At 35.2% G+C, this 15,020-nt stretch overlaps 1 protein-coding gene across 1 annotated transcript in view; it reads right to left on the bottom strand.

Annotated features, from left to right (window-relative positions):
• itpr2 (inositol 1,4,5-trisphosphate receptor, type 2) overlaps positions 1 to 15,020 on the bottom strand; it is an 82,976-nt gene that overhangs the window by 21,766 nt on the left and 46,190 nt on the right. The window contains exons 38-41 of the mRNA XM_059506657.1: positions 2,943 to 3,045; positions 2,640 to 2,827; positions 2,382 to 2,562; positions 92 to 336 (exon numbers count right to left, since the gene is read on the bottom strand). Coding sequence (XP_059362640.1) covers positions 92 to 336; positions 2,382 to 2,562; positions 2,640 to 2,827; positions 2,943 to 3,045 — 717 coding nt within the window. The remainder of the gene's footprint in view (positions 1 to 91; positions 337 to 2,381; positions 2,563 to 2,639; positions 2,828 to 2,942; positions 3,046 to 15,020) is intronic.

Genomic DNA, 15,020 nt, shown 5'->3' on the forward strand with positions numbered 1-15,020 from the left:
GTGTTTAACACAAGTAATACACTAAAATGATTCATAGCCAAAACAAACAACAGCTGAACAAAACCGGAACAATGAAAATGAATTGCATCACCTGCAGGTCCCTGTTATGATTCTCACAGAGCAGCTGAAGGAAGCGTAGGATGGGATTCATGATGATGATGGCCTGGCTCATCTGGGTCTCCTCCACCACCTCCTCCATCCCGTCTACTCCCGATCCCATCGGCTCCATCTCAGGGTCCACTTCCCGGCGAAAGGTGCTGTAGGCTTTGGAGGTGACCGAGGAAGCGTCTTTTAGCTGACCCCGAATGTCTTCTCTGAGGTGCAAGCAGTCTCGAACTTCATAAGACACGAGAGATTTGAGATTACTAAACTGTTATTTATAGTTCTTACCATATCGGTGTTATTTTATTATTAACATATTATTATAGTATTTTTTTTTTATATTAGCTTTTATATTATCAGTTTTCATTTTAATTGTAGTATTGAACAATGTATTAATTGAGAATTGATATATCTGTTCAAAGTCATCCATAGCACACTGTAGGTACTGATATTGAGAGTTTTAGTAGTTTTTGGATATATATTTAGGCACATTTGAAGTGTTTTTAAAACTTGAGCTGTCAACAATATTTCTTTTATCAAACGATTATGTCTCGTGCACCACACGAGGCGAACTTGAAATCTTTTCTCCTTCTGAAGTGTTAAAAAGAACACTGCTTTTTAACAGCAGGCCTTTGATAAGGTGCCAGTGACCCCTAAGGTGATGCAGCAGTTAAAATGGGGACAGATACTATTCTTATGACTGATATTCATTTCATTTACGCTGCCTCAGGCCAGAACTGAACTCACATGAATAGCTATGCATTAAGGCACACTTGTTTGTGATAAACGGGCTATTCAGGGGACCAATGACATACTTCTAGTTAAGACGCAAGACGTGTCATTAGAGAGTCTAGGTCTGCTTTTTAAGATTTAAGCATGATGAAGCAGAACATTGCAATTAGGACACATCCCTATTTTCAGCGAGACACTGAAAGAGTGACTTCTAATGGTTTATTTTTAGACTTTAAGACATCACACCTGGTTTGTGTTTTTTTTTTGAGGCCTTCCTTTGTTAGAGATACATCTCCAAAAAAATACCAAAGTCAGTCAAAATAGCATTTTTTTAATTTTCCACCTATTTCACTTGTAGTCCAAAAAGATAATGATGTGCAAAGGCAGCATCTTAATGGGTAAATATGAAGCTCGTCCATAGACCAGACTGTAGATTTATTATTATTATACTTCCACTTCAGATTATACCAATCATGCATGGTAACCTCTCAATCTTTTCATTCAGATCATTATTTTAGTAATGTGACCTTCTGAACTGGAGAAACATTTCCTGGTGAATTTCACCAAAGGTCAAATTACAAAATGAAAATGGGGAAAAAAACAAGAAATTATATTGTGCAAAAATACGCAATGGCATTTTTTGTGGAGCATTATGTGAGTCTTGTTGTTTATTCTCATTACTCAATTAGATAAAAAGAAAGAAAAAAGTCTAAATGTCATAATTATAATAATAAAAAATAAATAAATTATATACATTATATATATATATATGTGGGTGTGTGTGTGTGTGTGTGTGACAAGACAAGTGTGTTTGTGTGTGTATTATATATTTATTATATTAGTTTGCTAGTCATAAGTCTGCTAAATAAAGGCATAAATAAATATCAATCAATCATTATATTATTAAAAACAACAAAAAGGCAGGCTAGATTTCCTTAAAAGGCACAATATATATGTTTTTGCTGTTAGAGGTCGCATGTTCAAAACAATAAAAAACGAAGTTTGATGACGCTATGAAGGAAAATGGACTGATGGGAGATGTCTTTTTCACCATCATGGAATTCACCAATCATGTTCACAGATGAGGTAATACATTTTTTTATTACCTGTATGCTCCACAGTTATTCAAACAGCGAAGAAATTATACAGAAGCGAGCAAAGAACATTATATCTGACTTCAGTCTAGCCAGAGTTTAAGCACTCTCAAAAAAACTCCCCTTTTAATCAGTAAAGCCGTCTATACACTGTTTGATGAATGAAACTCTTAGTTACATCATACTTACCTATGCACTTTGTTGTTTATGATGAGAAAATTTGTTAGAGGAGAATTCAGTCAGCACGCACGCACAATGAACAAAAACTCTGGCGTTTCAGCGATGACTCATGTGGACACCTCTGATTGGCCATTGTATTCATAAGATCAACAGACTCGTGTGTGTGATAAATTATAATTGCTTATGTAATGCTTAATGTATATGCTTATGTGCTAATGTAAATCTTTTTCTCATGTTTAGATGGAAAGAAAATGAGAAAAAGCGGACGTATACCTTTTTTATGTCTGATTCCAGAGCCCTCGCCCTCCTCCTCTCTCTTCCTGCAGCTGAGCTCAAACATGTTGACTGACACACTGGAGCGGATCTCTTTCTGTGCCAGCTCCATTCGATCGTAGAAGACCTTGAAGAACTTCTCAGACTTCTTCTGCTTGTGCAGTTGATTGTAGAAAGAGTTCTGCAGGGAGACATGCAGAAAATGACATCACCTGAATCTTACAGATGTCCCGTTGGGAATGTGTGTCCTGTTTATACCTGGATCTGTGTATTTCCTCCTCTTAGGAGTGCAATGCCCAGTAAAATGCTCTCCTCAAAGATACGGTCGTTCTTTGTGCTGACGATGAGGTCGATGACCAGCTCAGATGCTCCAACGTTGTCCAGAGCACACTGGATGTCTGCTACGCTAGTGCCTGGCTTATCAGAGTCCTGTCCTGGAGAACCACCTGTATACACACACAGAACACTGTTGAGTCAGGTATGAGAGGAGCAGAAGTTGGTCGAGAGGATGTATATGGTGAGCCAACAGTGCTTCTACTGATGGTTATTTGTGAGACGTACCTCCAGAGGAAGAGCTGTTCCCACCGCTGTACTCCAGGGCTTTGGCATGGGGCCGATGGTTGCCAAAGTAGTGTGTAAGGAGACTCTTCCTCAGTGTGTTACCCTGAGGAGACCAGAGAGGAAGGCAGGCATCCTTTAGAGTGGAGTGTATCAGGTATTTTGATATTTCAGAGATGAACATTTGTCAAACATTTAAGAAACCCCATTCAGAAAGGCATTATTCTATAACTTAAAATATAATTGAAAGATTATAAATGGTTTGAAACTACAGTATGTTTTGCACATTTAAAAAAAAAACAACAACTTGCAGCTGCCTATATAAGATGTCCGATAAAAACAAAATACACAGTTCAGTTACAAAAATTTGGCATTAAAAAGTATTTTTTTCCTTTATTAAGCTAGGATGCATTCAATGGTAAAGACAGTATAGACATTGATGATAAAAAATCATCAAAATGTAAATTTTAAATAAATGTGTATATATATATGCGCTGTTGAGACCATCTTAGCAAATTTATCTTTTATGAATTTATCACTAACATTACAACCCTAGCTCCACTTGTAAAGAAAAAGAAAAAAAACCTGAGGAAGCACAAAATTACCACAGAAAATAATAACCTTAAATAAATATAATAAAATATAGCTGACCCCAAAAACATTCCTTAATTTCTTTCTTTTTTTAAATTAAAAAAGCCATTTTAATAAAAAAAAAAAAAGCCAAAGCCATAGCGGAATGTGTGAAGTGGTGAGTACTTTGTTTCCTGTCCGTTTTGATTCTCTTCAGACTTTGGAGTGTTTTCCACCCAACTGTGTTGAATAAAAACACACACTCGCATGGGAGAACTTTTACATAACTAGTATAAACTGTAGTAATTGCTGTAATTATGCCAGAAGTGTAGCGAAACCTCGGGGAGGCAAAGGGTGAGACAGCGAGTGCTGAAGGTAGAGAGCAGACGGCTGCTTTGAAAATCTGTTTCCCAGTGGGAGAGAAACTGAACGTGTGAAAAAGACCTAGTGTGGGGGGAGAGTGGCTGGCATAGAGACCGACAGTGAGTGAGAGAGATAGATTAACACACAGAGAGAGAGAGAGAGAGAGAGTTATGTAACACCTGGTGGCGGCTTGCTGAGAAATCACGAGGAAGACATGGTAGAGGGAGCTGGATGGTACTGATCGTCTCTCCCTTCTTCTGTCTCCTTGCTGAATGTTCTTTCATTTTTTTTGAATCCTTTCTGTCGGTCTTATTTTTCTTGCCTTTATACTTCTGGCTAGGGAAAGTTCCAGCTATTTTTGAGACTGAAAGACTGTATTCACGCAGTCAGTGTTTGGGATTGACAAGCGAATTTACCAACAGGTGTGACTCCAATTGTCCTGTTCATTTGACAGCTTGCAAGAGCGGGTCAAACAGCATTTGTATGAAAGAATAGCAAAGTCAAGCACCTCTTGCAAAGGCTGTTAATAACAGCTGGAACTATACTGACAGTCACCAAAAGAAATCTCAAAGACGAACACTTTTATTGCACCAGAGAGTCTTGAAAAAGATGAAAAAATAAAATGGGGCATAACAATTAAAAACAAAAAAAGGAATATAAAATAAAATCCATAACTAATAAAATGGTTAAAATAAAAATAAAATAAACTGATAATAATAGATAACTAAAATAATTATGAAATTATAAAAAATAATATTATTTTATTATTGAAAAACATTAAAAATACAATAAAATAAATAAAAAATATAGAATAAAATAACAAATATACCAAAATAATGAAATGAAGTAAAAGGTAAAATTTAAATATTAAATAAAGTGGCATAAAAATAAATAAAAACAAAAAGAAATGTAAAATAAAAACAATAAGAATTATTTTTTTTAATTAACTTAGTTTTATTTTATTATTGACAACAGTGTTGGGTGTAATTAGTTACTGTAATTTTATTACTTGTCCCTTGAACAAGTAACGTAAGGGATTAGTCTTTTTTTTTTTTGTAATTTAATTATAGTTACAACCCGAATTCCGGAAAAGTTGGGACGTTTTTTAAATTTTAATAAAATGAAAACTAAAGGAATTTCAAATCACATGAGCCAATATTTTATTCACAATAGAACATAGATAACGTAGCAAATGTTTAAACTGAGAAATTTTACACTTTTATCCACTTAATTAGCTCATTTAAAATTTAATGCCTGCTACAGGTCTCAAAAAAGTTGGCACGGGGGCAACAAATGGCTAAAAAAGCAAGCAGTTTTGAAAAGATTCAGCTGGGAGAACATCTAGTGATTAATTAAGTTAATTGATATCAGGTCTGTAACATGATTAGCTATAAAAGCTTTGTCTTAGAGAAGCAGAGTCTCTCAGAAGTAAAGATGGGCAGAGGCTCTCCAATCTGTGAAAGACTGCGTAAAAAAAATTGTGGAAAACTTTAAAAACAATGTTCCTCAACGTCAAATTGCAAAGGCTTTGCAAATCTCATCATCTACAGTGCATAACATCATCAAAAGATTCAGAGAAACTGGAGAAATCTCTGTGCGTAAGGGACAAGGCCGGAGACCTTTATTGGATGCCCATGGTCTTCGGGCTCTCAGACGACACTGCATCACTCATCGGCATGATTGTGTCAATGACATTACTAAATGGGCCCAGGAATACTTTCAGAAACCACTGTCAGTAAACACAATCCGCCGTGCCATCAGCAGATGCCAACTAAAGCTCTATCATGCAAAAAGGAAGCCATATGTGAACATGGTCCAGAAGCGCCGTCGTGTCCTGTGGGCCAAGGCTCATTTAAAATGGACTATTTCAAAGTGGAATAGTGTTTTATGGTCAGACGAGTCCAAATTTGACATTCTTGTTGGAAATCACGGACGCCGTGTCCTCCGGGCTAAAGAGGAGGGAGACCTTCCAGCATGTTATCAGCGTTCAGTTCAAAAGCCAGCATCTCTGATGGTATGGGGGTGCATAAGTGCATACCGTATGGGCAGCTTGCATGTTTTGGAAGGCTCTGTGAATGCTGAAAGGTATATAAAGGTTTTAGAGCAACACATGCTTCCCTCCAAACAACGTCTATTTCAGGGAAGGCCTTGTTTATTTCAGCAGGACAATGCAAAACCACATACTGCAGCTATAACAACAGCATGGCTTCGTCGTAGAAGAGTCCGGGTGCTAACCTGGCCTGCCTGCAGTCCAGATCTTTCACCTATAGAGAACATTTGGCGCGTCATTAAACGAAAAATATGTCAAAGACGACCACAAACTCTTCAGCAGCTGGAAATCTATATAAGGCAAGAATGGGACCAAATTCCAACAGCAAAACTCCAGCAACTCATAGCCTCAATGCCCAGACGTCTTCAAACTGTTTTGAAAAGAAAAGGAGATGCTACACCATGGTAAACATGCCCCGTCCCAACTATTTTGAGACCTGTAGCAGAAATCAAAATTGAAATGAGCTCATTTTGTGCATAAAATTGTAAACTTTCTCAGTTTAAACATTTGCTATGTTATCTATGTTCTATTGTGAATAAAATATTGGCTCATGTGATTTGAAAGTCTTTTAGTTTTCATTTTATTAAAATTTAAAAAACGTCCCAACTTTTCCGGAATTCGGGTTGTACTTCTTATGTAATTGAACTTAATACTGTATAGACTGTAGAACATTTATATACGATACAATAGTGGATTTACATTTTACATTACATTTTAGACGCTTTTATCCAAACTGACTTACAAATGAAGAAAGTGGAAGCAACCAAAACCAACAAAAGAGCAATGATATACAAGTGCTATAACAAGTCTCAGTTAGCTTAAACGCAGTACACATAAAAAGGGCTTTTAAATAATATAATAAATAAAAAGAAAACAGATAGAACAGAAAAAGAATAGAGCAAGCTAGTTATTTTTTTTATTTTATTTTTATTTTTTTAAGAATAGAATTAGAATAGTGTGTGCTAAAGTTAGAGGGTCAAATAAAGATGGAAGAGATGGGTTTTTAGCTGATTCTTGAAGATGGCTAAGGACTCTAAACTGCTCGGATTGAGTTGGGGAGGTCATTCCACCAGGAGGGAACATTTAATTTAAAAGTCTTTCTGTGAAAGTTATTATGCGCCTCTTTGGGATGGCACAATCAAGCCACGTTCACTTGCAAATTGATAAACAGAGGTGTGACATGCATTCTTTTCAGCTCAATAAAAATAATCTTGCTGCCGCGATTTAACATAAAAATTTAAAGTCTAACCTTAAAATGATAATTTAAAGTACCTTTCTAGCTTAATATACTTTATTTAGCTAATAAGGATATTGGTAACACTTTTACTGTCCAGCTCTCACTTTTAACTAGAGTAGTTAGTAAATAGCATGAATATTACTGGGATATAGGCTGTTTATCGTTATTTAAAAAACACATATTAATGTCTTATTCTACAAGACCTTATTCTAAATCCTTAATCCTACCCAATTCTTAAACTTAACAACTACTTAGCTAAGTATTAATAAGCAGTAATTAGAGTATACGGAGGCAAAAGTAATAGTTAATAGTTAGTTAATAGTGAGAATTGGGCTGTAATCTAAAGTGTGACCAGAATCATTTACGCAGTTATCTAGAATTTATTTGAAAGAATTAAAAGAACGGTTTCATGTCTATCCTTGTATCATTAACTTTGAGGTTGATATAGAATTTAGAAAGTAATTAGAAATAAGTAATAATTAAATACTTTTTGGAGAGAGTTATTTGTACAGTAATCTAATTACACTGTTGAAGATATAATTAGTAACTAGTAATTGTTTTTAGAGTAACTTACTCAACATTGATTGACAAACATAAAAACTATTAAATAATAAAAAAAAAAAACATAAGTAATAAAATGGTTCATATAAAAAATAAAACAAAAATTAAATTAAATTAAAATTTAAATATTTAATATTTATTTCATTATAAAGAAGTAAAAATAAAAATGAAATAAAATTAACAACAGTTAGAAAATTGGAAAAAATGAAATGTTGAGGTATTCAAAATGTTAGTTCTAAATACATTATTTCCCTTCTGAAAAAAAAAATGTATTAAAATATTGACAACTCAAACTGCACAATACATTCTACCAATTTTGTCCATTCAAAAGCCAGAATGACGATGTCCCTCCTGCAAACAACACCTGCAACCAACTATTAAAAATCAAATAACTGTTCATGAATACCCTGTAGATGGCCAGGAAAGGAGTAAGGTGGTGGACAGACCCTGACATATTACTGACTTCACCCTTCCACACTGTCACCCAGGAGGATAATGAAACCCAGGGTGGACGTGTGGCCAAGCATGCGCCGACACAAGAGTGACAAACTGCCAAAGAGAGAAGACACTTCTCTCTCTCACTCTGACAAGCACGTGTTGTTGCTGTTCCCACTCTCTCAGTAAACACTCATCAGCAGTCAGCACAGACTGTGTCTGCTTCCACTGTCTGGACAAGCAGTCACACAAACACACAAACACACACACACACAAAAAGCAAGTGATCATTCTCTATTAATGAAATGGCTCATCCAAAAATGAAAATCCTGCCATCATTTACTCACCCTCATGCTGGTTTCAAACCTTTATGACTTTGCAAAACATGAATAATATAATGATAATATCTTAAAGAATGCTTGTAAACAAACCATTTTAGCGACCATTCACGTCCACTTAAAAGTATATGGAATAAATTTAATACAGAAACATTTTTCAAAAGATCATCTTTTGTGTTCCACAGAAGAAGGTCAGTCACTCAGGTTTGGAACAACATGAATGTGACTAAATGATTTTTAATTTATGGTTTCATAAACCATCATCATTAACCATATTTGCCCATTTTCAGGGCGTCGTCATGTCATTTTCTTCTCCTGTTCACTGTAATTGGACATGCTTTACTAGAAGCTGCTCTCTTTCCTACAAAACCAGCTGTAATGGGGGAGTTTAGTGTCTCCTGATGCTGCAGTCTTTCTTGCACTTCTGTGGAGGACTTGATGAGAAGAGCGAGGAGGAAAGTGAGAGATGAAGGTAGCAGTGCCGGTCTGACTCATCCGTCTGCTGCTGCATGGCAGGAAGAAAAAAAACCTGCGCAGGTGAAGTGAGGACAAAAGAGAGAGAGACAGAGCAAAAAAAAAAAAAAAAAAAAACCAGATAGGAGATAGATAGAGAGAGAGAGGGGGGGGTGAAGGAAAGATGGAGGGATAGATAGAGCAGTGAGGAGGAAAAAAACAGACAGGCTGACTTTTTTAAAAATGTGCATGGGCACGCCACACTGCGGCTGGCCTTGCTAAGCCTGGCATGCTCCAGCAAGCTTCAAAAAAGCCCTCCGCTGCTGTATGCAGGTACCTGAGAACTCAGGATGGAGGGATCTAGAGAATGAGAGAGAGAGACGCAGCAAAAGGGAGGGGTGCTCTGCGTTGCTGGACTCATCAAATCAGGTTCTGTCTAAGGCCTCAAGGTACACCCCTGGGTCATATCGCCTCCCGTTACAACACATGGGGCTCCACTCTAAGGTTACAGCTGCCAGGCTTTCTTCTCCAAGTTTTGGATGTGTTAAAATATTTAATAGAAGGGGAAAGAATGAAGAAAACTAAAGGGTAAAAAAAAAAGATGACAAAAAATAATATTTTCCATATATATATATAACTAGTTAGGGAAGTAATGATTCACTCAACTCACGATTCAATTCGATTCGATTCATGATTTTATTTATTTTTTAAACAAAAGATATTTAAGAAAAATTATGAAATAAATGCGTCCTTTTATTATTGCTTGGACAAAATGATGTACACTTCTTTGTGAATTTAAATAGAACTATAATAATATACTAATATAGCACTTGCATTTCATTGCTCTTTTGTTGGTTTTGATTGCTTTTATTGTCCTCTTTTGTAAGTTGCTTTGTATAAAAGTTAAAAAATTTAAATAGAATGTAAATGTAAACAACAAAACAAAATTGACATTTTAAAACGAGCACCACATCAAATAAGTAACACAAATAAAATAAATATCTTCATATAAACAAAATAAGGCTTTGTCTGTACTTTTCCATTTAAAATTAAATGCAGCCAGGGACGTACATTTTCACTCATGCTGCAAAAAAAAAAAAAAAAAAAACACTTTCTCACCCAAATTAAAAGGAATTTAGTTTGAATAAAATGCTAGTAGCAGGATTATAAAAGTAATAGATGTGATTATGATCATTTAATAATATGAAGAGAGCGCGCCATACATTTGAGATCATTTTACTGACTGCTGAACGCTCCTCTTTAAATTTTTTCCTGGTGCTCGTTGTTGTATTTTAAAATACAATTGCAATGTTTTCAACTGACATTATGCCATTGACAATAAAATTATCTCAAACGTAATTATGGCGTGTGTGGTTGTGCTGCACAGTCAGAGAACCACTTCCATCGGCGCTGCTGCAAAACAAACTGTTGCTCACATCAAACATTTTTATCTCATTTTATAGTATTATGACCAGTACTGCTGGATTCCTGTTCCAGAAAATGTCAGATTTTGAATCAAAATTTTGAGCAAAAATTTCCTTGGCATAACAGCAGATTGGATCGGTATACTAAGGTCTATTTAAACTGACCAGTGTAACCTTTTATATGTTTGGTTGACTGCATTTTATTCTGATAATAAACAGACTGCAAGTTTGAATTGCTAGAATATGTGGGGGGGGTGCGCATGAGGCACCAGCGCGATCGAACAGCTTGCATTTTTTCAGAGACATTTTTTTACTCCTTTTTGGAGTAAGACATAATCCGCAAAAAGTGTCTACTTTTATTTGTGGACACTCACAATAAAAAACAGAAGAATTGTGCTTTTGTAAAATAAAGCAAACAAACAGAAAGCGCGTTGTCATGCTTTCCTTTCCGTGAACTAGTTTATGGAGTGCTGTGACACACTTCTGTTTTAAATCTGATATCATAATTATTTAAGTCAGATAAAGTATAATTATATGTATATGTATATATATGTGTGTGTGTGTATATATATATATATATATATATATATATATATATATATATATATATATATATATATATATATTTTTTTTTTTTTTAATTTATGAAAAACTGTTATTTTTATTTTAGGCTTATTACTTACATAGGCTATGCATTTTCTTTAAAGCGTCCCATTTTTTCATGAATTAAGAATTTGTTCGATTTATTATTTGTTCCCTCAATTCAGTTAAATCATAGGTTAAGGAACAAAATAAATGAAATATGAACAGCTGCCACAAAGTCGTAGGAACATTAACAAGTTGTAGGAATGAATGGCCTAACTGTCCTGTGTCCCGCAGCCCTGCAAAGTGCACGATATTAAATAATTATCTGGTGAAATGACTTAGTTACTACATTTCTATTGCTTTCCATGTTGAATAACTTTGTGTTGTTTCTATTTTAATGTACTTTTAAAATTTAACAAAAGCTTAAATTTGTAAATTATGAATGAATGATGATGCATTTATATACGGTCACTGGCACTCAGTTTCTTTTTATTAGATTGTATAATTTCGAAATTCTGAAGCAAAAACAGAATGGTTTGACTTCAGTTTTGTAAAACTACACATAATAAAAATATCTGTATGAAATGCAGATTCACTCTCTGCCAGCAGGTGGCGCTTACAGAGTTTCCTTGGTTTCTGCTGTAAACTAAGCAGTGCTGCATTATGAACTTTAAGATGCATTATACAGAGGCAACATGAAAAGAAAAAATACCATGTAAACTTTTCTAAAAGACAGTAAGTTCCCCTCAGACATGCATTCATATAATCTCCTACCCCTAAATGAATTGCGATTTGTTTAGCATCGCAAACGATTTGAATTGTCACATATTTTAATCGATTTTCAGCCGGCTCGTAGTTAATTGTTACATCCCTATGGATAGTATTAGGGATGTAGAATATGGTCATGCAGAATATGTGCTTTATGTCCATTTCGGTGGAAACGCGGCAAATGCTGTTCTTTTGAAATTTTTATTGATCAAAGAATCCTGAAAAAATTTATAATTATTTCCATAAAAATATTAGGCAGCACAACGGTTTTAAACATTAATAATAATAATATAAAAGTATTTCTTGAATGCCAATTCAGCATATTAGAATGATTTCTAAAATATCATGTGACACTTAAGACTTAAGAATAAATTATATTTTAAAATACATTAAAATAGAAAGCGGTTATTTTAAATTGTAATATTTCACACTTTTACTGTATTTCTATATTTTGATAACATAAGTGCAAGCTATGGTAAGCATAGGACACTTACAATAAATATAATCTATTATAAATATAAAATAAACAATGAATTAAAATAAATGCAGCCTTAGTGAGTATAAAAGTTTTTCAAAATATTTTACATTTCTGACCAAAAACACATTTGCAGTATAATGATATAATTTGTTCAGAGGGTGATCAAATTTTAGTATTAAAGTCTGTGAAAGGTGCTGAATTAAGCCAGATAACCAATTTATATGTGCGTTATCCATTGAAGCGGTTGTGAAAACATCTCACACACCACAAAAGGCCTTCAAAACAACTTCATTTGCACTTTAAAATTAATGGACCGAAACTTTTCTACGATGCATTCCCATTTTTAAGAGCAGATGGAGGAGTATGAGTTTGGGTGGAACAGATTTATGGAAGAGAAAGAGTGTGAGAGAAAAATCAATACACCTAAAATCTTGTCAGGCAGTCTAGACATGAACACCATGAACACATCTTCTCAGAGTCGAGATCTTGCATAACAGAAACCAGGGAAGTTAGTGGAAAAAGAATGAGAGAAAGATACTAGTTAATTTAATAAAGGATAGCTCATTCAGAAATGATAAATAGTTCACTTTTATAGTGCTTTTGCATTATTTTTTAAGCTTAAAAGCATACCAGGATGCAAAACACAATGAAAATCTATTAAAACGTACATTTAATTAAATTAAATTTATTTAAACTGTTGCATATGTAGATTAAATGAAAGTGAATTAAGTGTTAATTATTTAGATCTTCTCACTTTGCATGAGAGTTGAGCGTTACAACCACCAATCACAGACATTTCTGTTGAATTTATGAATACAATGGCCAATCAGGGGAGTTAAGATCATTTCTGAAGTCATTTCTAGTCATTTCTGAAAATGCAGTTTTGTTCTGTCTACATGCTCATTGACTGAAATGTGAATCTGCACTCTCACAAGTTTTCTCATCATAAACAACAAAGTGCAGATACAATTCAAGTAAGAGATTCATTTTGCAGAGTGCTTCAGTAATGGGGGACATATCTTGCTTGCTTCCTGCAATGTATTTAAATTACTCACAGTTTGTTTGTTTGATTCAACTAAAACAGGCTATAGTTTTTTCAAATTAATTTAAGTTGTGTTTTATTCTATATGAAATACTTAAAGTCAACCAATGTACATTTAGTAATTATAACAAAGTCCTTAAAAAGGTTAACAAATTCAATTAAGGAGGGCAATAAATTAAAAGTTAATTTTCTGATCCTGTATGAAAGTAATATGCACTTTATACCAAGTTTTCTGAAGCCAAAATGTAAGTTATTATTCACTTAATAGCTCTCACTATTCATAAGTGTGGGACAAATCATTCTTTTGAGTTAGATCATTTCACTAAATCTGGCTTACAAAACTGATCTGAATGACTCATTCACATGTGAATTTCCTTACACAATTCTAAAGTCTTCAGAATACATTCTTTTACTTTAAAAATATTTCAAGATCTTGATCATGAGCTACATTTGCATTGGTTCTGGACTTGACACCTAACACTACTCTCCAATATCAATCTCCACTAGCATTTATCTTCTCACAGTCAGGAGGACAAGTGGGAGTCTCTAAGTCTGGGTTCCTGTAAGCATCCGCCTAGTCCAGTGGCCTGACCACTCTGCGATTGGTCCAGAGGTCCCTTGTGACCTGCTCTCAGAGGTAGCAGTGTTCAATGTGGCTCTCCTCATAAACAGTGCTACAAGCAGGAAAACAAATTAGCTTTGCATGTGAGAGCAATTTGAGAGATTGTTGATTTGCAGGCAGGGCCAAGACAAACAGCAGCAAGGACATAAACAGCCATTCCTGAAGATGACTGACCCTGGTGTCGTTCGGAAGTGGGGCATGTGATCACCTAACGTCCTTAGGTCCTTAACCCGTGGAAGCTTGGGCCTGGATTTTGGACAGACCTGAACACTTGGAGCCCACCAAAGTGAGCATTTACACACAAACAGTACTCAGCATGAATTCACAGATGCCGAGTCTCATGCACAATTAATCTTCATGATGAATCCACTTAAATCTATCAAATATACAAGCAAAGGGCTGATAAACAGCCAACATTAATAACATCTGTTCCACAGCCTTTCATGGAGGGAGTTATAAATGCATGCAGGAAAGAAATATAAATTTGTATCTCTATCTTTGTATGTATGGAGAGAATGTTGATTTACAGGCAAGGCCAAGACTTTCTCTCTTTAATGACGTCGCATTCTAAATACACAGACATTAACATGCAGTTGGTCCCCTCTTTATGGCTATAGCAGCTTCCACTCATCTGGAAAGGCTTTCCACAAGATTTTGGATTGTTCCTTTTTTTTGAACATTTGTGAGGTCAGACACTGATGTTGGACAAGAAGGCCTGGCTCGCAATCTCTGCACCAGTTCGTCCCAAACCTGTTTGATGGGGTTGAGGTCAAGTTCTTCCACACCAAACACATCCAACAATGTCTTTATGGACCTTGCTTTGTTTACTGGGGCACTGCTAGCTGAAAAAGAAAAGGGCCTTCCCCAAACTGTTCTCACAAAGTTGGAAGCATAGCATTGTCCAAAAATGTCTTGGCAATCCCTGAAAACAGCCCTACAACAGTTACAGTCTGCATAATGCAGTCAGGCAGGTAACATTCTCCTGGCATCTGCAAAACCCAGACTCAGCCATCAGACTGCCAAAGCAAGATTTGTCACTCCAACATGTTTCAACTGCTCTGGAGTCCACTCCATCTGATGCTTGGAATTGTACTTCACCAAGCTCTTCAGATTGACCCATTGTTTCACAAATTTCACAAAAAGCATGACGTTTTT

Source organism: Carassius carassius, chromosome 23 (assembly GCF_963082965.1).
Source record: "Carassius carassius chromosome 23, fCarCar2.1, whole genome shotgun sequence".
NCBI classification, from domain to species: domain Eukaryota; kingdom Metazoa; phylum Chordata; class Actinopteri; order Cypriniformes; family Cyprinidae; genus Carassius; species Carassius carassius.